This window comes from Pezoporus wallicus, unplaced genomic scaffold (genome assembly GCF_028554395.1).
Source record: "Pezoporus wallicus isolate ANWC-B61680 ecotype Strahan unplaced genomic scaffold, APGP_CSIRO_Pwel_v1 contig_8333, whole genome shotgun sequence".
In the NCBI taxonomy this organism is placed as follows: Eukaryota; Metazoa; Chordata; class Aves; order Psittaciformes; family Psittacidae; genus Pezoporus; species Pezoporus wallicus.
The window spans coordinates 692,793-715,488 of record NW_026637037.1 but is presented as its reverse complement, the minus strand read 5'-3'; the positions used below and the strand labels follow the sequence as shown (position 1 = coordinate 715,488).

The 22,696-nt window shown below is 45.0% G+C and overlaps 1 protein-coding gene and 1 long non-coding RNA gene across 2 annotated transcripts in view; both read left to right on the top strand.

Moving 5' to 3' along the window:
• Nucleotides 1-4,537, top strand: part of LOC130595739 (uncharacterized) — a 72,129-nt gene extending 67,592 nt beyond the window's left edge. The window contains exon 11 of the long non-coding RNA XR_008971378.1: nucleotides 1,864-4,537. This is a non-coding gene — a long non-coding RNA (uncharacterized LOC130595739). The remainder of the gene's footprint in view (nucleotides 1-1,863) is intronic.
• Nucleotides 4,538-6,177: 1,640 nt separating this feature from the next.
• On the top strand, nucleotides 6,178-21,383 carry LMO4 (LIM domain only 4). The gene is made up of 5 exons (XM_057402735.1): nucleotides 6,178-6,758; nucleotides 8,931-9,169; nucleotides 15,946-16,042; nucleotides 16,398-16,553; nucleotides 20,632-21,383. Exons 2-5 carry the CDS (start codon nucleotides 8,934-8,936, stop codon nucleotides 20,638-20,640), a joined length of 498 nt encoding a protein of 165 aa, XP_057258718.1. The 5' UTR covers nucleotides 6,178-6,758; nucleotides 8,931-8,933; the 3' UTR covers nucleotides 20,641-21,383.
• The last annotated feature ends 1,313 nt before the right edge of the window (nucleotides 21,384-22,696 follow it).

Genomic DNA, 22,696 nt, shown 5'->3' with positions numbered 1-22,696 from the left:
AGCCAAGTGCAATGCAGCTTATTCAGTTACAGTGAAATGAGCCACTGTCACTTTGCTGCACTTGCATACATCAGGCAAAATGCTTCCATCTTCATCAGTCTTTTAGTGAAATAGAAATAAAGCAATTGTAACAGAATGGTGTCACTGGATCTGTGGCACCTGCTTTAAAAATAAATCTCTTAGCTTTGTCTTCACTATTACTTTCAATAAATGTCCTAGCATTGCCACAGCATTTATCTAGCAGCAGGAAACCATTATCCTATGACAACAATCTATTCCATTAACATTAGCTCTTAATTGTAAGATTGTTTATAAGACAGCAAAAGCTACTGAATCATAGTAGAATGATAAAAAGAGTTATGGTCATGGAGTATAGGAGTTGCTCCAGTTCTGAAAAACACCTTAAGAAAAATAAAGGGCTATATTTTTATATGAAAAATAATGTAATATTCTTACCCAAGAAAATATTTTTAAATAATGGATTACATCAGCAAAGTAACTATTAAAGAGTTAAAAACTGTTACTAAGAAACTCTTGCTTTGATAAATAGTATGACTAAAAAACTGAATACAAAGCTTAGAAACTCTTCCTGAAAGCGAGGCTGCACCGAGTCAAACAGAGAAATCATAATAACAGAAGCACATTTGTCTGGCAGGGGGAACAGAAGGAATGTTGTAGAACTGAGACAGAAGAACCTCACTGCAGAATAGGAGAACTGTCACTCTGATTGTTTGTCATTATTGTTTCATGTCCAGTTAAGTGAACTTAGAGTGACAGTTGTGTCATAACTGCTGGCATCTATGTAAATTTCAAATCAAATAGTATTGAGGCATTTCTGCCAGACACAAGTCACCAGCCTGCTCTTCCTCTTTAGTTTTGTAACTCTCCATTTTCCCGTATGTGCTGGTAGCCCTTAAATGTAAAAGATGACTTCAGCAGGAGATCCCTGATGTGTGTATTTCAGTCCTCAGCCCATACCTTGCTTTCTCTCACCTCTTTGAAACAATGGCTAATGTCAAATCACCATTAGAAACAGTCACCACAAACATCTAGCTGTATTAACCAAATCTATGCCTTCCCATTGATTGTCTCTGCCTGTGGCAGGGGGGTTGGAACTAGATGAACTTAAGGTCCTTTCCAACCCAAACCATTCTATGACTCTATAATTCTGTGATGCATCACACAACAAAATCCTCTGAAACTCTAGGCTGTGGACTTCTCCTGAAAGACCTACAGAGAAAATGGCTTGAGCGAATGTTCCTCTATTGGTTTACTATAGCCCAAGTCAGAGATCACAAGGGTCTTCTCTGTGGAGAGGTGCAAAATAAGTGGAAAAGATCAGTCACGGACCTTTCTGTAAGTTACAGCATCGTTCAAAATTTATGGGAACTTCACAGTGATATCAGATGTATTCCTCCATGGCAGTGAGTTACAGTAAATAACTCATTTCCTGGATACACTCATAGCAGGCAGATACTCTAATGACATAAGATTTGCTACTGGACAAACATCTTTCAAAATAATTTCAATGCAATTTTAAGGGTCTTATGTATGGACAACACCATCAAAAATGTTAAATATGGTGTTTATTCACTCAGGCATAATACTCATTTCTTCTGCATATTTAAATTTACTCTGCTAATTAATTAAATAATACAGGTTAGAATTAAGGTCTCATTTTTTATTGTGATACATGATTCCAGCACATTGTTTTTCCTAAATTCTGCACAGGTCTGTTTGCAAAAATCATACCCAAGCGCAAACCTTCCTTTGACAAAGGAAATATTTAAAAAATGGCTACAAGAAATAAAGAGCCAGCTCTGAGTAGAAAACATTTAATGTTTCCATGATTTCTTTTCCCAGAGGGAAGAGAAGACACGTTTACTTTCTCTGCTGAAATTCTCTGAAGTGAATTCTGACTGAAAAGAAGTGGCGGTGCTATAACATTCAGAAACATAAATGATGGTGTTATAAACGTGTACCTCTGCATTAGGTAAGAGCACTTTGGTCAGTTGAATTAGTAGGATATTAGATCCAGCTGATCTTTTTTGTTCTGTAAATTTAAAGTACCTCAGTGGCTACCTTATAGCTATAATATGGGCCTTAAAACAGCACCAAATTATGCTCTAATCTGACTGTTTTATTATAGTGACTAGTGAACAGAAGCAACACATTAATGCAGCTTCTATGAAAGTATCTGTAAAGAGAACATTTTTTACTTTAAAGGGTAAGTTCTACATGAGTTTATAATTTTAAGTATTTGTCAAAGGGTTTTTTTTTCCTTGTTAGAGATGGTGACATCTGAATCATAATACTACATGTTGATATTTGTGACAAAAGATCACTCTACAGATATGTCATCACAAAAATCAATTGTCAGTATATATTTAAGAATGTCAAAATCATCTTAACTGAAAAGTGCCGTGGTTTATTAGACTGTGGAGTGTAAAGCCCTCTTTCAAAATTCATTCAGCATTTCCAATTGGAAGAATTTTTATGTAGTGAACTTATTATATATGCATATTCTAGTGGCCTCTAGAGACTTTTAATTTAAAGCATAAATTACATGTCATTTCCAACTCTGATGTCTTTGACTTCAGTCACAAAACTCACACCCAGGACTTTCTGCTACTGATGGCTTGTGGTAATACATCAGTTCTCCCAACAGGAATGTGCACAGGACAAATTAGTGCACGTAATTTTAGCCATATGAAGTCATTACAAATATAGCCTTAGCTCTTCCTAAAGTGGACTTCATTGTTAATATAAATACATATCTATAATTACTGACATTTATATTATTTGGCTCCTGTCCTAAGTTATGGATACAGCGATGATAAAAGGGCCTTGCAAGCCCTTACCTAAGCGAACCATGCTTACTAATTACTTTCCATGGTTCTGGGTTCCTGTAAATAAAGTTACTCATGTATTTATAAGCAAAGTCAAAATCTATACGCATATTTCTAAAAGTGAATTATCTTGCTCTTTGGGGCAACCAATACAGTCTACTGCTTGGAAAGTACACTTGCGAGTAAAGCCATCCAGGGTTCTTCCCTGCGTCTGCCAGGATGCGTACTCTCCCATATCACTGGATATCTGATTTAAATACTTAATCCAGTTGGGTTTTTAAATTGTGTGAGGCCCTAAACCAGAAACTCCTATGCAAATAAAAGGAAGTGTTACTTGAAAGTAGCAAATGGCTGTTGATATTTTGTCACTGTTTCCGAAGAGACTGGGGTCAGAGGGTTAGTTTTAAGAGTCTAATTGTTTGTTCAAAAGGTGCAGCCTGCAAGACATGAGGACTAACAAAGTGCAGCATGGAAGATCTCAAGACAAATCAGCAGCCCCAACATTTCTCTCTAATGAGAAAAGGAAAAGACAGTCCCATAGGCATGCAGTATTTAGGGAGAGAACCACGACTCCTTTCATGAATGGAGAGACTGATGACTTCTGGACTACCTGCTATCTCAGGGGCACGTCTAGTTTTAAGAGTGATTTGGCTCACAGGCTGTAACATTTTCCAGGCATTCAGATTGCAACTACTAAGCCAGCAATTTTATGCTTTCCTTTCCCTGACTCCAACAGTACCACGATATAAGCAGCCAGATTTTCTTCTGCATTGTGTTTTTTATCCATTCAGCCAAAATTAACAGTCTTTGAGGATAACATATGCCAAGTGAACTTAAATCTTGCGGACTCAAATCGACCTAAAGTTGATGGATACATTCATGCCTACTGCTGAAATCTACCAATTACACAGAACTATGTTAACTTACCATAGAAACATCTCATCTAATAGCACAGATGATGTTGAACTAACTAATTACATTATGGCACATAGACAATGAAAAACATAACGAAGATGACAGCACAGCAACAGCAGATGCTGCACAAAAGAAAAATCAGAAAAATATTGCTCTGCAAAATGCTCTCAGTTACAGTTTCCTCTGTTAAAATTAATCACAAAAATTAGTGATTAGTGATTTCAGAAAAAGATATGAACATCATAATCGTATTTCGAAGATGTCATTAAGCTATTTAAAACTCTGCTTCCTGAGAAGGTAGTTCCCATTTTTTGTATCACTATCAGTTTTAAGACTAGTAAACATTTTAGTGCCTATGGCAGAGTTTCTTGGTAGAATATCTTTTCCAATGAGGAGAGGTCCTGATGGCTCTTCCAGAGACTGAATTTGGTACATTTCAGCCATTACAGGCTTAGATAATTAGACAACTTAGATTTTATTTTAGCTTGGCATTTGCTCTATTCTTGTGCTCTTAGCTGTCAGAGAGCTAGAATAACAGTGACTGCTGATTATCTGTAGCATGCCTTGTTACTTGATATGTTTTAAATTGTACCAGATCCTAAATAACAAATCTAAAACTGCTGAGCATGTTTAAATGTAATATGTACACGGAGATTACATCCAGATGATATATTTCATAGACCCTATGTTAAAAAAAATCATTCTTTTTAACCACAACACCAGTCCTCTCCCCCCTTTCCTGGCGGAAGCCTTCCATGAGCTTTATGCACAGACTCTGAACATATCCCAGAAAGAGAGAAATAGACTATTTTCCCCCCTGCATTCACTATCACCTGTGGTGATATTCGGATTTCAGCATTTTATTTGCTATATCATTAGAAACAAAACCTGCCTGCGCTATCCCGTGTCTTCTCAGGTACGTTTTTCCTAGCTAGGCATGTTTTCCCTAAGTTTTAAGTGCTTCCTGGGCACGCCGTGGATCCAGCCAAGGCAGGGATGCAGCCATGGAGGAGGCCCACAGGTGGCGATGTGGCTCAGATACACCTGGGCTGTGCTTCCCCAGGGGGACTTACCACTCGGCCTGGCACTGGAGCATTCACTGCACTTTTGTGCCGGCGCACGCAGCTGTGCACCCGGACAGCCGGCTGCAGTTCCGTACCCTCTGGGGGTACATCGCTACTGCGTTAGCGACCCGCAGGAACGGCTTTAGAACACTTTAACAGCAGAGAGACGGACACACGCAAACTCGTTATTCAGTCCCACTGCCATCACATTGACCACAGCAATTAACCATACCCCCAGCCCACACCCCAGGGCCTGGCCTGGCCTCTCCCACCGTTCTCGCTGCACTGGCTGTGCCCTACGACAGCAGCCTGCAATCGGGAAACCTGTATCATGGAGTTTTTCTGTTCTTTCACAGATCCTGAAGGTGTGGAATGGATCAGATGTCCTAGCAGTGGTCTGCACGGTGAAGCACAGCTGCCCCACATCAGACAGCACCAGGCAGGAACCCATCGCAGCAGCTGGGCAGGGCCCCATGCTGGCAGGTGCAACTGCTTAGGGGATAACAGCCACTAATTGTGGCACATTTGGAAACACTTGCGTTGTTTCAAGGGTCTTTTTTAACTCTTTGGTACTGTACTTTTGCCTCAAACAAGTGCAGTTAATACGTGGGGTTGCTTTTTCCAAAATTTAAGTGCTCCTACTGGATGTGACTTTTGGTTTGCTGTCATCCCTGGGCTTCTTCCTCAGAAATGCAGTTGTTTCCTCAAACAAGACGCCGTGCAGCTAACTGCCGGCCAACTGCGGCCGTTTAACCCTTTTAAACCGGTGCAGGGGCTGCGGACAGCAGGCCGTGCCCGGACAGGCATGCCTGGGCACCGCTTCCCCGCGCTTTTCGCCTCCAGCGGAGGGGGGGGGCGGCGGCGGCGGCCTCCTCCTCCCGGCAAGCGCCGACCGCGGGTGCGCAGCCCGCCCTGAGGGCGGCGGTGCGGGCTCCGGGGCAGGACGAGGCCGCAGGCCCCGAGGGGAAGGCAGGACGGTGTCGAGGAGTCGGCCGCACCTCCTCTCAGCGCCCAGCGGGAAGCGGGCAGTGCCCAGGAGGCGCTTTGACGGGCAGCGGCGGCCGCGTCCGGTCGGGCCAGGGGCAGCCCCTCTCCGCCAAGTTCCTCAACTGGTGGCCGAGAGCGGAGCAGGGGGCGCCCCTCCGCACCCGAGCGGGCACCGCTGCCCACCTGGCTCCGCCTCCCCTCCATTGCCCTCCTCCTTGCTCCCTCCCGTGCTCGGCTCGGTTTTCCCTCCCCTTTCGCTCATTCCTTTGTGTTCCCGGGGATTGGCAGGTTTTATTATTCCGCCTGAACAAGCCGCGGGCGGATTGGCTGCGGCGGGCTGACGGCGGGGCCGTGCTGGGGTGTAGTTGGGGTTCGGCTCTGTCAGTAACACATGTGTGAGGCGGCGGGGAGCGCACCTCGCGGCGCGCACACACACACCCGCGCTCGCACAGGGCCCTCCTCCCGTGTCCCGCCAGTGCCGTCGCCGCAGGATCCCCGCCCGGCCCCGGCTGCGTGCCCGGCCCCGCCGGCTTTCGCCCTCTCCTCAGGCGCGGCGGCGGGCCCGGGAGCCGCCACAGCCCGGCGAAGGGGGCGGAGGTTGAGGGGGGAGCGCTACAAAGTGAAGCCACATTGCCAAACTTGCCCGGCGATTGCAGCAGCGAGCGGCGGCGGCGGCGCCCTGCGTGTGCGGCTGGGCGGCTGAGCGCTGCGGCTCCCCTCGCGGGCACCGCGAGCTGCAGAACGGACCCGGGCGGACGCCTCTCACAGAAACAGCTGTATTTTTGTAGCCCGGGCTGCCCTTTACCGGGCGGGGGGGCTGCGTCCAGAGCTCCCGCGAGCCAGAGGGAGGCCGAGCGCTGTGTTTGTTTCTTTGCAAGGAGACCTTCTCAGGCACCCCGAGCGGCGTTGCTCCCCGGCCTTTTGCAATATAGAGGGGAAGCAGGTAAGAAGCGTCGGTCGTTACCCCTTGTTTTCCAGCGTACGTGAGCGCGGTCGCATGCCCGCGCTGCCCGCCGCCGTCCCGCGCTGCCCGCAGCCGCGGAGGGGCGCGGAGCGGGGGGAGCCGCGGGCCACGGGCATTGTCGCGGTCCCCGCGTACAAAGCCTGGCGGCGGCAGCCGCTCGGAAAGGCTTTTCCTTCCACCCCGGTTCGAGCCGCCGCCTGGAAGGGCTGTGCTGCCGCGGACGTGAATGGAAGGGACGGGGAGGGGGCAGGTTGGGGCACCCGCTACCCCCGTAGTAAACACTGCCGAAACAGTGGCAGAAAAGATCAAAGTGAGCTCTCTGTTTCTCTCCTCTCAAATTCCCTTCCTGCCCCCACACGGTCTTTTGTTTCAATCCAAGAGAAATCCGGTGAATCACCTAATTAAAACCAAGACATGAATTAAGCATCCATTTTTGTACTACAAATTGCCAGCTCTCTGCTTGTCCCTCCCTTGGTCTCCATTAAAAAAAACGCCAGAGACGCTGTTAAAAGGGGGGGTTATTTTGCCTCTAGCTTCCAGCTCTGCTTTCTATTTCACTGACTCCTATCCCAGGACCTAAATTGCTTGGCTGTGTAATTACCAGAGTAAGCCTATTTAAGTTAAAAGCTTTTTCCCCCCAACTCTAAATGAAACTTGATGAGGGCCCGTCCTTAGTTATCAAGGGAGTCACTTTCTGGTCAGTCCTCTTGATTCATCTTTTTAGATTTAATCAGCATTAAGGTATTGCTTGTCCTTAAGAGCTTTAGCTTAATGGGGTTACTGGACGGTTTTCTCAGTGTAACGGTTCCCATTTTATATTTATATACGTTTGCCTTCGACAAAGACGGGTTAAGGTGGTGGCACGGAGCCTTTCTTTTAAGAAATCCGAAGTGATTTAAAACGTAGGGAAACGGTTTAAAGACTCGGAGCAGGAAATGCAGATTCATTTAGGCGGTAGCTGGAAACTAACAAAAGGCAATTCCTTGAACAAATGCATCAGAAATCAATTTACATAAAGGTATATGATGCGTTCGGATAAATGCAATGCTAATGGCTTTTAGAGTGGTTTTCTTTCCAAAGTCTCGGGGTTTTTGTTACAGCTTAATTGGTGCAGTTCTTCTGGTTTATTGTGCGGTCACTGGACATACCTCCAGGTACTCTTTCTGAGGAAATGTGTGTTTGAAAGCGGCCCCAGCTTCTCCTCCTCCTGTCGCCGAGTTGGGCCGGTGGCAGGAAAAGTTCCTGCTCGCTGCTCTGGAGGTATCGCTCTGAAGGTCCTTAGCAGAGAGCCAGATGCCTCGGCATGACCACGTACAGCTTACAGAGGACAAAGACAAAACACGCTGCTTAATTGGCAGTAAATAACTTGATCTTTTTATAGCATGAGTGACTGGAGGAACACCGGGAGTTTATTGGGCTCTGGACTGAAGGCAACAAATTAATCGGTTTAGAGTAAGCTTTATGAATTGATTCCCATATTATCTCCGGGTTGTCCTGCTCGTATGGAGCGTTCATCAGAAAGTGAAAAACGCCCCTGGTCACAGTTTGGGCGGCTGGGGTGGCTCCAGCGGAGCGCTCCGGTTCTGCCGCTCTCCCGCGGCCAGGCAGCTTTTCCCTCCCCCCCCCTTTTTTTTTTTTTTATATTTTTGGGGGGGGGGGGGGGGGGGGGGGTAAACAAAGCCTTAGCATTTAAACTGCTGATCGAGGGCAGATTAGCGAGACAGAAGTAGAGTATGTTTGCATAGGAAGTTAACAGGCGTCCTGAAGTTCAATGATCCATTATTCGGCCAGTGCCCTCAGTCTGGAGTGTTTTCTCGGCGTGCTTTTATGTCTCCAGAATAAACCCAAACGGAACGACCCCCCACGTCCCCAGCACGCCGCGGGGAGGCCGGCGGGTCCCGAGCCCCTCGTTGCTGCCTGGGGCCTGCCGCGTCTCTCTTAGACTGAAAAACCAGTTTCACAACTCCCTTTTTCACTCTTCGCACGCCGTGTTTCCCATAAGCAAAACAAACGCCGGGGCTGTTCCCGACTTGTGCCGCAGCTGCATCAGCCCGGAGCGGGGGGGCTCTGCCCCCTGCGCCCGCCGCTCCCCGCTGATTGCGGGTCCGCTCCGCGCACCCCCGGCCCTGACCCGCCCGCGTCTCTCCGCAGGCCATGGTGAACCCCGGCGGCAGCTCGCAGCCGCCCCCAGTGACGGCGGGCTCCCTCTCGTGGAAGAGGTGCGCCGGCTGCGGGGGGAAGATCGCCGACCGCTTCCTGCTCTACGCCATGGACAGCTACTGGCACAGCCGCTGCCTCAAGTGCTCCTGCTGCCAGGCCCAGCTGGGGGACATCGGCACCTCCTGCTACACCAAGAGCGGCATGATCCTCTGCAGAAACGACTACATCAGGTGAGGCGGCCGCCGGGCAGCACTTTCCCTCTTCATCCCTGCCCTTTTTTACCCCTCCCTTTCTTCTCCCCTCTTCTTCCCATTAATGCCTGGCGATGGGGGCGCGCGGGACAGAGGGGTGGGCTGCTGCAGGATCGCTCCTTCATTAGGAGCAGTGAGACGTGCGGGTGCGGATGTCAGCGCCTAGCCCAGGGCACAGTTGTGACTGCCAAGTGGAGGGAAGAGTTGGGGGGGCGGAACGACGACTGTAACTTTAAAGTGGTTTGTCAGCACAAAACAAGTCCTAACTAAAAATAAACAGCAATCAGAGAGGCTAAATTAATCTGCTTTGTTGTAGTGCTGAAGGAGAAGCGTGCATATCTGAACGGTAAATGTTAAAATCGTAGGGCTTAAATAAGGCTGTGCAGAGGTGCTAAATAATGAAATGCCTGCCTTTAGTATCTGATTAATTATGATATTTACATAAGCACCTTTAAACTCCTTTGAGTGGAAACAGAATGACTCATTCTCTGTTCTCCTTCTGAAAGAGCTGATTAACCGTCAGTCGGAGGGCCACCGATTCTACTTATAGCCAAAAGCAGTGGCACGTTGTTTGTCTTCACGTTGCTACAGGGGAGTGTGGAACTGACATTTTTCCTTAACTTCCAGTATAGAGAATGCAGGGGATGAGAGCAGAGGGATGTGCTCCTGCCCTTTATTTCTTGTCTCTTTAGTTTTTCAGGCCGTTTGCTTTAAATGCCACAGATTTGGGTAGGGGGAACTAAGCCTGATTAATCTTGCATCTGTTGGGGTACAGTAGGATTACGCAGAGTATCCCTTCCAACAAGTTCCCAATATAATTAATAGGAAGAATTCATGAGGTCAGGTGCCCGTGCGATCTTTTCAGGTGAACTCAAGCTACTTAAACTCATTAATTTAAAAGGAGGCATTTTGAAGGATTACACATTTAATTTGAGTAAATGGTTTGATAGACTGATGCACATGAATGCTTCAAGGAGGTGTTCTATTTCGACATTCGGTAATTAAAAAAAGAACTCAAACCAACAAAAAAGCCCCATACCTTCCCAGCACAACACAAATGCTTGGTTAAAACAAACTGTTTTGTTTAAACGCTTCTGGCTCCTCATTTACAGTAAATGTCCAGAGTTAACCCAAGTTTTTCCTTCTCCCCGGTGGCCAAAAAGTTGCGCTTTTTGCCCTCCTTTCTGAAAGAGAAAATCGGCCACCAAATGTTACAAGTTTGCTCATGTTGTGAAACTTGACTTATGTTGGGGGAGGTGGGGACTGTGCTGAAGGTGTGCAAATGCATGGCAGCCTCCTTCCTCTAAAGGGATGGAGTTAAGGCTGAGTTATTCTGACAGTGCCGAGCCTGTCCTGATACATGGCTGTGTCAGTCAAGCAGAGGAGACAGCCCGCAGTGTCTTTCAGGAATGGGGGCTTTGGCTTTGATAGTTTTGGGCATGTTTTCAAAGAGAAATGCTAAAAAAAATCAGACACGAAGGGGGGTTAATGGTGCTTTTTGGTCATCATCCTAAGCAACAAGCCTAAGCCTGGCAGAACTGTAATTAAGTAGAGCAGAACGGTGTTAGGGAAAGAGTTGCGTTTGAAGTGGAAAAATTGACACTACTGTTCAGATGCATGGAATAGTACAGATTCATCACTCGACCAACACCATCAAACAAACCCCCATGTCTGATTACTACTAATTAAAAAGAGAAGATGCGTCCACTGTGTCCCAGAGGCAAGTTCAGGCAGGCTTATCGCAGTCCTCTGGTTTTGTGTTGCCAAGAATTAATACTCGTTTATTTTAATGTAGGCGATTATGAATAGGATGCTTTATCAGATGAGGGGTTTGAATTGATCTCCTTGTTCTATCGCCTGACTTCTCTTCAGATCTGTGTAATTTGACTTGCAAAAATAACTCTGACAGATGCTTGCTGAAACTTGAACTGGACACCGTACACTCAAGGTGGGGTAGGGCGGCCTGGCCTGCCGGGGCTGAGCTAACTTGGAGTCTTTTCCTGCTGGAAAAGGACTTCACAGGCTTCCACGTGGATTGTGCTGCAGGAGCGAGGCCCTCGCTCGCCCTTTCCTTGCTGGAAAGGGCCTCGTTTGGTTGTGGAGGCAATGGCACCCGTTTGGCAGCAGGTCCCTCCGGTTCCCCTCTGCCATCCTCCCCCCACCTTGGTCCTCTGTGGGGCTTGTTCGGTGGTGCATTCTCCCCCCTCCTCCGTGCAGGAGCCACGGGCGAAGTTCTTAATGGGAAGCGTGGGCACACCACAAAATGGGGACGGACACTGATCGGCCCGATGGGTGTCAGGTGAAAGGGACCCGACTCCTTCGGGCCAGGAGTACGGGGCCGTTTATTAACGAGCTTTTTACCCCGTCTGAGGCTGTCTGTGGGGTTTTGTTGTTCGAACAACACAGCCCCCCACCCCAGGCCTCTTCCCCTTCCCCTCCAAAAAAGAGACAAAAATAAAGGACAAACTCCAGCCGTGGAGCTGCAGCAGCGGCTTTCCCTGGAAGCCAAGGTTCCTGGGAACAAGAGAGGGAGGCGAAAATCCCGGTCCCTTCTCCCTCCCTCCCTCCCTCCCGAGGGCGAGCAGCGCTCTCGCAGGGAGGGGAGCGGAGCGGAGCCCTCCCAACCTTAGGATGCCAGATAAAGCAGCAGCGTGGCAGCGAATCCGCACAATTAAAAGCTTTAATTAGTGTCTCCTCCATTTTCTCTTAGTTCTGATAGGTTTTATCTAATGAGATCTGGTCCCTGGCTTAGATCTGCTCGCAATGACGTGTCCGAAATGAATGAGAGCCGCGTCGCAAACAAAACATTTAATTAACAAAATTGGCCTCTAAGAGCGAGCCAGGGAGCGGTGGGAAGGGGGGAGGGGGGCTGCCCGGGCGCGTCTTAAAGGGGCAGCACCCCGTCCCTCCGCGGGTGCGTGGGGCCCGGCCGCGGGGCACCCCCAGTCCTGCAGTGCGCGGAGGGGCCGGCAGGCAGCGGGTTCATTTCCCTGGTAATCAGCGGCAAGCTGCTATATTCAGGGAATGCTGTCCCTTTAATTGAACAGGCTAGGTAATTAAATGGCACTTTTCCAATAGGACGTGCTAGGTAAATCTAATAGTTGGTTATTTAATATCACTTTGAAGTCTGCCCACTCAAGCACAATGACAGCACAGGAGCATGTGAACTATTAGCTAGGAGAGAAAAAAAACCACCAGGATCTCAAAAATTAATTAAATCGCATGCAATTTAGGGGGAACGTTTATCTTGATTTGTCATAACAGAATTAATTCAAGGCCTCCAATTCACTTGGGGGCAGATCTGTTACTCTGAATTAACCAAGCGTAATTTGGATGTTTTTTTTTTTCTTTCCCTTTCCTTCCCCTTCCCTAATGCAGCACTTGCCATTATGCACAGCCCCCCTTTTAAGTATCAATAGCTTCTGGTGCTTTTAAGGTGCTTGGGCTCTAGTTATTCTGAAGTACCTTTAATGGACTTGGCTCCAGGCGTAATTTCTGTGTTGCCTTTCTTTGTTACATTTAATATAGGTGGTGCAGAATGTAGATTAAATATAGGAAATGTACAGACACACCAATCGCTTCTGGATCAGTAGGTCTGGATGTGCATTTTTCTTCGCTAGGGCTTGGATAGACATTTGTGGGCACAAATGCTCACTGTGTTGTGCGAGAATCGCAGCACTTCAGTCTGTCTCTGCAGTTTTGGAAGGAACTGGAACCTTGTTGTGTTAGTTTAAGTTGCTGGAGATGTGTTTCTGCTGGTACTGAATTCTGAGCAGCAAGACGGGAAACGCGGCTGGAAAGGTTTCCTGCTGCTTCGTTCCCACTCCTCTCAAAGTTCTCAAACCCAAACCCAGTCCACCCCAAAACCCAGGAGTGTCTTTGTGCTGGGGGGTGTGGGGAGCGCCGTGTTGGAACCGCACAGTAGTTAATTTAAGGTGGCTCAGTAAAATGCTGCTAAGTGCAGAAGAGCTGCCTTGTCTGCATAGGGAACCTCTTGATGTTTGTGATTGATTGCATTGCCCAAATGCTGAAATATTAATGACCTTCTTGGACTGAGGACCCAAAGAGGAAACTGAAACCAATTCTGTCATCACAATTAAAGAGTCCCCTGGCTTTAATTAGCCTGACCTGGGGTATCTCTACCCATTGCTGCAGTTAAAGAGAAAAGAGCCCATTAAAGTCCAGTCTGAGACCGATAGCTACTTAATTGAGCACCTAAAGCCTCAAGCCTTTTAAATCAAATACTGTCCTGGACAGTCCCCCCGGTTAGATAATTAGCTCTCCAGCCTCGCAGAAACCATGTGAAACAACTTTTTCAGTAAGGAATAGTTACTGTGGAAGACTTCCTTTACCGGGAAGGAGGAATAAGCTTGTATTTAAAAGAGAACACCTTTTTCCTGTTAATGGGATCACAGACCAAAACCATTCATAACAGAAGAGAAGGAAAATAAGCTCCATTTTCCTGGTAAATAGTACAAAGCAGTGGAAAGGTATCCTGACTTTGCAATTGATTTTTAGGAATTTTAGTAGGAGATTCAGCTGAAGTGACTTCCCGGAACAGAACTGCTCTGGGAGCGTGCTTAGGGAAAAAACCTAAGATGTGTGGAAAGCCTCTGGATTAGTTTGACTGCATTTATTAGAATTCACAGACATTCAAGGTGTACGACCACTTCCAGCCAGGGAGAACTGAGCTGTGTAACAAATGCATGCTTAATGAAGACAAGTAGTGCAGTGAGATCAGTATTCTGAAGGCTGTGTTGGGTGGTGTACGAGGGCTTAAGAGAGGCTGCTTGCCAGGTTTGGGTTCTCTTGGACCAGTTGTTTGTTCCCCTGCAGTGGGTGGGTTACTCTTGTGTCTGGGTAACACCTTACCTTGCGTTGTTTGGGGTCTTGGCTCTAGAAACGCCACCGTGCCTCACTGCCTCCGCTCGCAGTGCTCCCCGTGCGCCTTGTGCCAACTTCAGTCCCAGGAACAATGGAGGCAGGAGAATGCATACGGTAAAGCTCTGGAAGTCACCTTAGTACTCCTGTCGTGTAACTACTCCCAGCTGGCCCTGGTCTGGAAGATGCCCTAATACTGGGCCCTTAGTTTCCAGCCACTTTGGTCCCTTTGGCTGGAGGTCCTGGCAGTGCCTTAGTTCGGCTTTTCCTTTGTAGCCACCGTGATTCTGCAAGAACGTGTCAATGTGTCGTGGATCTCAGACTAATTAGTTTTGAAATGGAGTTTTGATTGAACTCTTCAAATCGATGCTGCTGCAAAATTTGTTTCTCAGCTTCCTATTAAAAGCCATCTTAAGGGGCAGTTTTACTACTCTCTCTGTCGTTCAGTCGATACATTTAATAACAACTTACAGGCTATTTTCAATAAAGTGGCGACAGCAAATTAGTAGTTTGAACATGACAAGCCTCCTCTGCAAGCTCGGATCCTGAAAATTCAAAGCAATTATTTTTATAGAGAGGCCCGCCGCAGTCATTCAGAGTGCGGGCATTCTGTTGTAATGCGTGTCCTGGGTTGACACAACCAGAATTTTATGACTTTATTTGGACAGGAAGGAGATGCAAATATTAATATTTATTATGACACCAATACGCTAATTTGTAAATCCTATTACTGTGTTTTACATGGTGCAGAAAAGCGGGCCTGTGACCCTGCCAGCTTGTTCCCTTCCCTTCCTTACTTGGGGGATGACTGTGGTAGTCTTAATAAATATTTGTGTGTATTAGAGATGCGCACAAGAGCAAATAAAGGGTTTCTAATTCCAGCGGCCGCAGCCTGTAGAGGTGGAACTCGATAATGGTTATTGTATTCCAGTTGGAATCGATGCGTTGTGCCTTTAAATGGAGTGAAGAATTATGTATATATTTTTCTTCACCACTCGTGTGCCTATTTCCCCCTTCCCCCACCGCATGTCCCCCCCCCCCCCCCCCCAATGGCAGATGTTGTGGTCTCATTTGATTGCATAGGAAAACTGCAGTGATACAGCAAACACCCAGAGAGATATGATGACAAATGGGTCCAGATCCCGGTAAATTACTTTCTGCTCAAATCGAAATTTCATTCAGTTTGTTGCTAGCAGAGATGAAGTAATCTAAATTGTGGACTCAGGAGCAGATAGAGGGAAGTTGGAGCAAGCATTTCATTATCAAGAGAGAGAGAAGGTTAGGATGAAAGAGATGAGCAGAGGCAAATCTAAAGTGTTGACACCATGATTGAAAAGGTTAACCCATACACATTATATATCAACCTGGATAGCAGAGAGTTTCTAATGGAAACTCTGCACTGATGGAGGTTTACTGGAGTTTCAATACACTGAGCATGATGTCTTCTTAGATATACAATCAAATCCTCTTAACCCTTTTGATGACTCATATCTCAAGATATGATTAAAGTACAAAAGAGTTCTTCATATAATTTCAAGGACACAATGCATTTAAACTCGAGTCATGAATTGTATCGTTTATTTTTTATGATGAACCTAGTAATCTGATCAAATGTGTGTAGTACAGAATTGTTTGTGTTTCCAGAGGTGTAAGTCAATATTTCTGATTAAATCCCCTGCAACCACATCCGAGGTGGGGTGAAGCTCCCAGTTGTTACACAAAAACACACTTTTTCATATTACGACATGTAAGCAAGTTGGAAGGCGGGGGTCAGAAGTCTAAAATAGTTGTGTAATAAACCATTGCAGTGATGCGCAAAAACGCTCGGAGCCTCCTGTGTATTAAATTATTCATGATCATCACCTCTGTTTCAGGTTATTTGGAAATAGTGGTGCTTGCAGTGCCTGTGGACAGTCCATTCCTGCTAGCGAGCTGGTCATGAGGGCACAGGGCAACGTCTATCATCTGAAGGTGAGGGGCTTTTTCGGTGTGTTTTTACTTGGCAGCTGATCAGTGCTGCCCTGCTTCTTTGACTATGAAATCTGCATCTGCTTGGGAATGAAATGCAAAGCAGTAACTGGAAATGCGAGTATATATTATAAAGCTTCCCTTAACGTGTAGCTTTGTTCCCTCTTAATCGGTAAAACTGTACTTGAGTTATGTACTGCACAGTCCCAACAGGTAAGACTAATGCCATATTTGGAGCTACTCAAAACCAAGCAACTCCGTATCTCAACTCGCTCACGGTCTCTGAAGCGTAATTTTCAAACCTGCAGCGTACTTAATTTGCGCTGTGGTCTCACTTGCTGTCTCTTTCCCTCCTCAGTGTTTTACATGCTCTACCTGCCGGAATCGCCTGGTCCCCGGAGATCGGTTTCACTACATCAATGGCAGTTTATTTTGTGAACATGATAGACCTACAGCTCTCATCAATGGCCATTTGAATTCACTTCAGAGTAATCCACTACTGCCAGACCAGAAGGTGAATACCCAACAATTACTAATAAGCTTTATTAGAGCTGAATGAAGATCAATTTCTTTTCATTCTAATAGTGGACCTTCCCCACCCCTGCAAGGAGACCTTTAAGTAACCAAACTTACATATCTTAAGTAACGTAGGTGTGGGGCATGGGGAGAAAGCACTAACCTTTTAAGTATGACATACAGGGGGGGAGGGAGTCAGTTTATTTTGTTTTGGGCATGTGCACCTGTACAGCTATTGAACTCGTGTCCAAAGCAAAGCGGAGAGCATCTGTTAATACAAACTCTTAACGAAGAGAAGTATTTCATTCCATAACCTCGAAATTAAGGGCTAAAAGAGAGCAGGTTTCTGTGGGAGGAAAATTAGAGCCTTTAACGTGGAAGTAAATGTCTTGTGAAGAGAAGGTTCCTGAACTGAACCAGTGTATTTCACTTCACTGTTCAAGGGTTTAGTTGAGGGAGCATCCTGGGGTACTTTTTCAGGAGTATTTTCTCGTCTGTTTTGTGTGTTACAACTCTGATTTAAAAACCAAAGTGTGCTTTTCTTATCGCTCCATAACACTAATAGCTCAACTAGAGATTGTGTATCTCAGTGGTTGATAGCTCCTGCTTTCTAGCTAAATGAGTAAATAATGACTGTACAAATCATGGAGAGGAGAAGAAGAAAAAATCCCTGATCAACAGTTGTCCTGTAACTCTGAAACTAGATAGTTTTAGATCTATTTTAATCTCCTTAATAAGTCCTAAAGCTATGCAAGTGAGTGCATTTTGATAACTGCTGTGCCTAATTTGTAACAATTACTGTCAACCTTGAGTTAAGAGACTGTTCATTCCACCCTGGTCCAGAAAAGAGTGAATGTATGACTCTTGCACATAATTTTATTCACATCATATTTCATACTGATTATGTATTGATGACATTGATTCATTTACTCTTTACAGCGCCACTTGCATGGATATTAAATCTTATTGACCACAGATGAATTTTAATTTCAGATTGGTGATAGATTTTTCCATCAGCTCTGATAGTATATTTGACTTTTTCATCATTAACCCAGGCAATCACACAGCACTGAGTTATTGCAATGAAACAAAAACTGCACACTTCAGTTGGTAATTCTTTATAGATTTACAATAGGAACTTCATTAATGTCTGCATGGAGCACAAAAAATAACATTTATCTGCAAATAGGAATTTGGGAGATTAAAAAAATCTGGGACAAATGCTGGGCTGCTCAGTCTGCGATGTACAGAGTATTTCTTAGTGCTTTTAGTTCGCGGAGAAACAGGTCCAAGAAAACACAAACTGGTTGGTAATGTCCGTGATTTTGTTGTTGTTGTGTTGCTCCATTTCAGTGTCGGTGTTTGCTTTAGTTTTTTTTTTCTCTGTGCATAAATTTACTGATTAATTTTAAGTATTCTTTCAAGTCTTACCCAGGGAATGTAATTACAGCAAAATAAAACGTGGGCCTTTTCTATTTACTTAATTTGTCAATGGAGGTGATGAGAGAGTTGAGTACAAAAGTCCTGTATCATTAGGCAGAACAAAGATAATTAATATTGGAGGAGAATGTGCAGCATCTTCTCAAGGAAGTACAAATACAGTTAAAGATTCATAGATTTATACTGTTGTGAATTTTAATGAAACAAATCTGTGATGCAGCCTCGCCAGCAGTGAATCTGGTAAATGAATATTTATAGTTATCCCCTTTCAAAATATAGGTAAAACCATTCATCTTTATACACCGCAGTAAAAGGTTTACCATGCCGAGAGTGGTTTATCCACTTGTCCTCTACGAATGTAAAGTTTAATGTAACTTCAAATAGGTGTCTAAATTGTCATTTAGTTTTATCAGTTTCTTACTATGCCTTTGCAAAACATAAAAATGATTTAGTTGCAATAAAAGCAGTAGACATGATGAGGAACATAGAACATGGGAGAGAGAAGTAGAATTGGACTGGGTTTGCAGAGCTCACAACTGCAGACATCTGACTGATAGAAGCTAAATGAAGAGAAAATAGTGAGAACAAGCTTTTATTAGGTAACGGCGTTGCTGCAGCCAGTGCTGAGGCACATGGCCAGGTACTGGGAAGAAGGTTGGCGGGAGAGGTTGTAGTTTGGGGTTCTTTATAGTATAATCTCTCTAGAAAATGGTGCAAATTCTGCCAGTTCTCAAAGTTGCAGAGCACCTGAACCCCAGAAAACTGAAACACAGGTGAGGAGACAGGTTGGCAATTCATAGGTATTCCCGGTTTTTTGAATTTTGGAAGCTGCAGGAACAGGTGTCAAGAGTTGTGTGTTGTGGGGGGGCTTTTTAACAGCGTGAAGATGTGTACATCCGAGGTGTTCCAGAAAGCTGTGTTTCAGGGCCACTAAAATGATTCCACTATGACGGTGTTGGCTGTAACAGATACTTCTTATTAAACATTAAAGATAAATCAGTCTCCAGGTTATTCTACCACTGGAGATTACAGACACAGCAGAACATGCACAGGGGGGTTTATTAAATTCAAGAGAGACTCCTGTCATTAACCCCCATTTCTGTTGCATAGGTGTAGGTGACAGGGACTTGATACTGTGTCCATACAGTTTGCAGGTTAATCCTGTGGGTAACTGGCGCAGGCAGAAGGGGTTTTGTGCCCCGGTCTTGGCGGCTGTTGCTGCCTTTTGCCTCCCTGGGGCCATTTGGAGACATCGGGTATAACTCCCCCATTGCCTGCTGTGCCATGTGGGAGCGGTCTGTGTTCTCTGACCTCAGTCCTGCCTGCCTGCAGAGCGCAGACTCGCCCTGCGTGATGCCCCGCGCGCTGTTCCACGTGAAGGGACTCTCTCTGCTGTACTCGTAGTGTTCCTGTAGTAGTTCTTGTTTGCAGCAGTGTTACCACCTCCTCCGAGTGTAAATTTTCCCCCGGTTGGCAGTGTTCGTAGCAAACGCTTGTCTGCAGCTTCTGTCCTGTTAAATAAAGGATGAGTTAGATTACGTCTCTCAGAGAAGATCTTAAAAATCTTCTGGTTTACATATCACTCAACAATTCCCTTGTAGTTACATAATTGGTGTTGTCTGTGTCCATAGTAGAGGATATTTGATGCTCATTTATTAAATATGCTTGCTGGCTGCTCCCTAATCTTTGTTCTGGACAGACAAATTACCTTTCTCACACTGAGCTTCAGCTCTGGGGAATTAAACCTCCAAGCCTCTACTACTTTAATTAGCTTGAAAGTGGGGGGTTGCAGTTACTGATAGACCTCAGGCTTTTAGTAACTTAGAGAAAGGGTGAAAAAAGAACTTCCTGGGAAGCGCAAAATGTCATTTAAACCCCATAAAAATCTAATATATATTATTTCATTTTGGTAATTGCAAACAGATTGTATTTGAAGACTGTGGATGATCATTTCTATTTTATCCATGAAAGTTTAGATTTTTATTGAGTTAGACACTTTTAATTATCGCAATTCATTAACACCAGTGCGAAAGCACATGTTTGACTTCATGTATTAAAATGTTTATGTAACGTTAACTAACGCAGCAGATGAGGAGTTTTAAAGGGGTGGGGGGAGGAATCCTGAAATCTCTATATTTAGCTGTTGTGCAATGCAGCACATTAACCAAAGTTGCCTTGGGAGGATATTGGCTGCACTTCTTATTTGCTTTACACACTATTTCTTCCAATTATAAGATCATGTTACGAGCTTCTTCAAAGGCATGGAGTAATGTGTCTTCCCATTTAAGAGGGGCCCAGAAAACCCACCTTACTCACTGTACAATCTGTTACCAGACAGTGCGCTTCTTATTTACTGGTGTCATCTCTCTCTTTCCTCTTTGTTGTTTTCTGCTTTCTCCCCTCCCATCTGCTCTTCTTGCTAGTGAAACTGCAGAAAGAAAATGTTTGCTCTTTGCTATTTGAGGTGGAAACGGTGGCGGTATCAATGGATAGTGTAGAAAGCCTTAATCAAGTCGCAGTCGGAAAGTAATCTAATAAAAAAGAGATTAGTGCATAAGGAAAAGCAGTCATGTTGTAGTTTCCTATCATCTCCAATTTAGTGTTCTAGCTAAGATACCCGTTTTTATTTCTTACAGGTCTGCTAAAAGGTCAGAGTAATGCAGAATGCGTGCCTTCATCTCAGATTTTGTTCATCACAGATGGATCCCATGTCTCCAAGTAGACAAGTCACCTTTGTAGCTAGCGTCAATGCCAGCTCCATGCCATTGCACCTTCTTTATTCTTGATTGCCCTTCCCACATTTATTGGTGTATTAAAATGACTGACTATGAACATTAAGGACTCCATGAACCTGGGCTAATGGGAGACTGTAGAGAAAATGAAAAAAGATCCACCGGAGGACATCTTGGGGGGCGGGTGGGGACGATGACTAATGAAGCTAATTACAAGAAGCATTGAAATCTGCTTTCTACCCTCATTAACAATTAGCAGGGCACTGGCCAGTTTGTACCCTGTGTTTTACCTTAACAACATTCTATTTGCTCTTTGTATATTTAAGTGTTGTAAGGAAATGTGTTGCAATCAAACTGAACATGAGATAAAAGATGTGGCTTTTGTGATATTCTATCACAAACACTTTTATTGTATCTCTGTAAAATACAATGTATGTATGCATGTAAGTGTTTTTGTCCTAATGTTGCTACTTCCCATGGCAAAAAAAGAAAAACAACAAGAAAAAAAAAAGTCAGGCTCATAGCAGCTACTGTGTAGAGATTTTCACCTACTTCTAATTTGCTGAATGAAGAAAAATCTTTTATTTGTGATATTTTCAGAGACATTTGCTCTAGTATGGTGTATTTAAATAATAAAAAAGTAAAACAACACTGAATCGAGTTGACGGGTTTCGGACACTTCGCCTTGCTTGTAACTACGTTCAAAACATTACTCTGAAACTCGATCTTACGCAGTCATTACCTGAATTGTTGATTACCTTTCAAAGTAGTTTCTTGGTTTGGATGGGGTTCTTATGCCGGTAAGAAGTCTGTTAAACCATGTTACTTTTGGCAAGGATACAGAGCACTGTTTCAAAACGATCCGTATTTTGCATTTTGGTCCTTAATTCCGTACAGTTCAATCCATACCGCAGTGAAGCATGGGACACATGCAGGTAGCAGCATCACCTGTGTTAAGGGCGTGTATGTGTCTGTGAGCACGCAAGCAGGAGAGTGTGTGTACATACCTTAAGAGGTCAAAGAGGAGCGGAGTAAAAACCAACCCAGGGCCTGCACCTCATGCTGAGCACTAGAATTGAGTATTCATGGAATACAACAGCTATTCTGATCTGAGCAGTATAAAGTTGTGTGTGCTAGGTAAGAATCTACTTCTTAACACCAATAATCTTAAGGGAAGAAAACCACATTTCCTGGGCCATTTCTGAGCACTTACTGATCTCAAATATGATCTGTTCTCTGTGAGCAAACAAAACCTGCTCCCTCAAAGCAACCCAGCCTCCCCTAAGCTTAGAAAAGTGAGATTTTCCCATTGGCTGCTCAGTGCAGAATAATTCTAAGGAAAAATTATTCCGAGTCCTCATGTTTGTGTCAAGAACAGCAGCAGGGATCTATGGCAGGAACAGTAACAGGGATTTATGGCAGGAACAGTAACAGGGATCTATGGCAGGAACAGTAACAGGGATCTATGGCAGGAACAGTAACAGGGATCTATGGCAGGAACAGTAACAGGGATCTGTGGCAGGAAACCGCACACACCCAGAACGTGCCTCTGCTGCAATTAATAACAAATCAATATTAACAACTACTCTGCTTTTACAGGAGAATCATACATGTGAAATACACCATGATTAAGTTTTCCTTGTTGATTCTATTCCTGAGGTGGCGCTCACTGCTCAGAGCCTGACTTTTCCATGGTGTGATGCCACAACACAAAAAGCTGATGTATAGATTTGTCTGTCTAAACAGCCAAGAGCAGATTTCTCCCTTTATTTATTTCCAGATTCTATTTCTTGACCTCCAGCACATTGGGGGCTGCTGAAGTGCTTCTTTTAACACTTCAGTGCTTGAGGAAAAACAGGACCGGTGCAGAGAACAAAAAATGTCGTAATACAGGGGATCAGGCGGTACAGACAAAAACACTTGCATAACACAGCAATAAACTGACTGAAGCTCTGTATGGCCTTTTAAT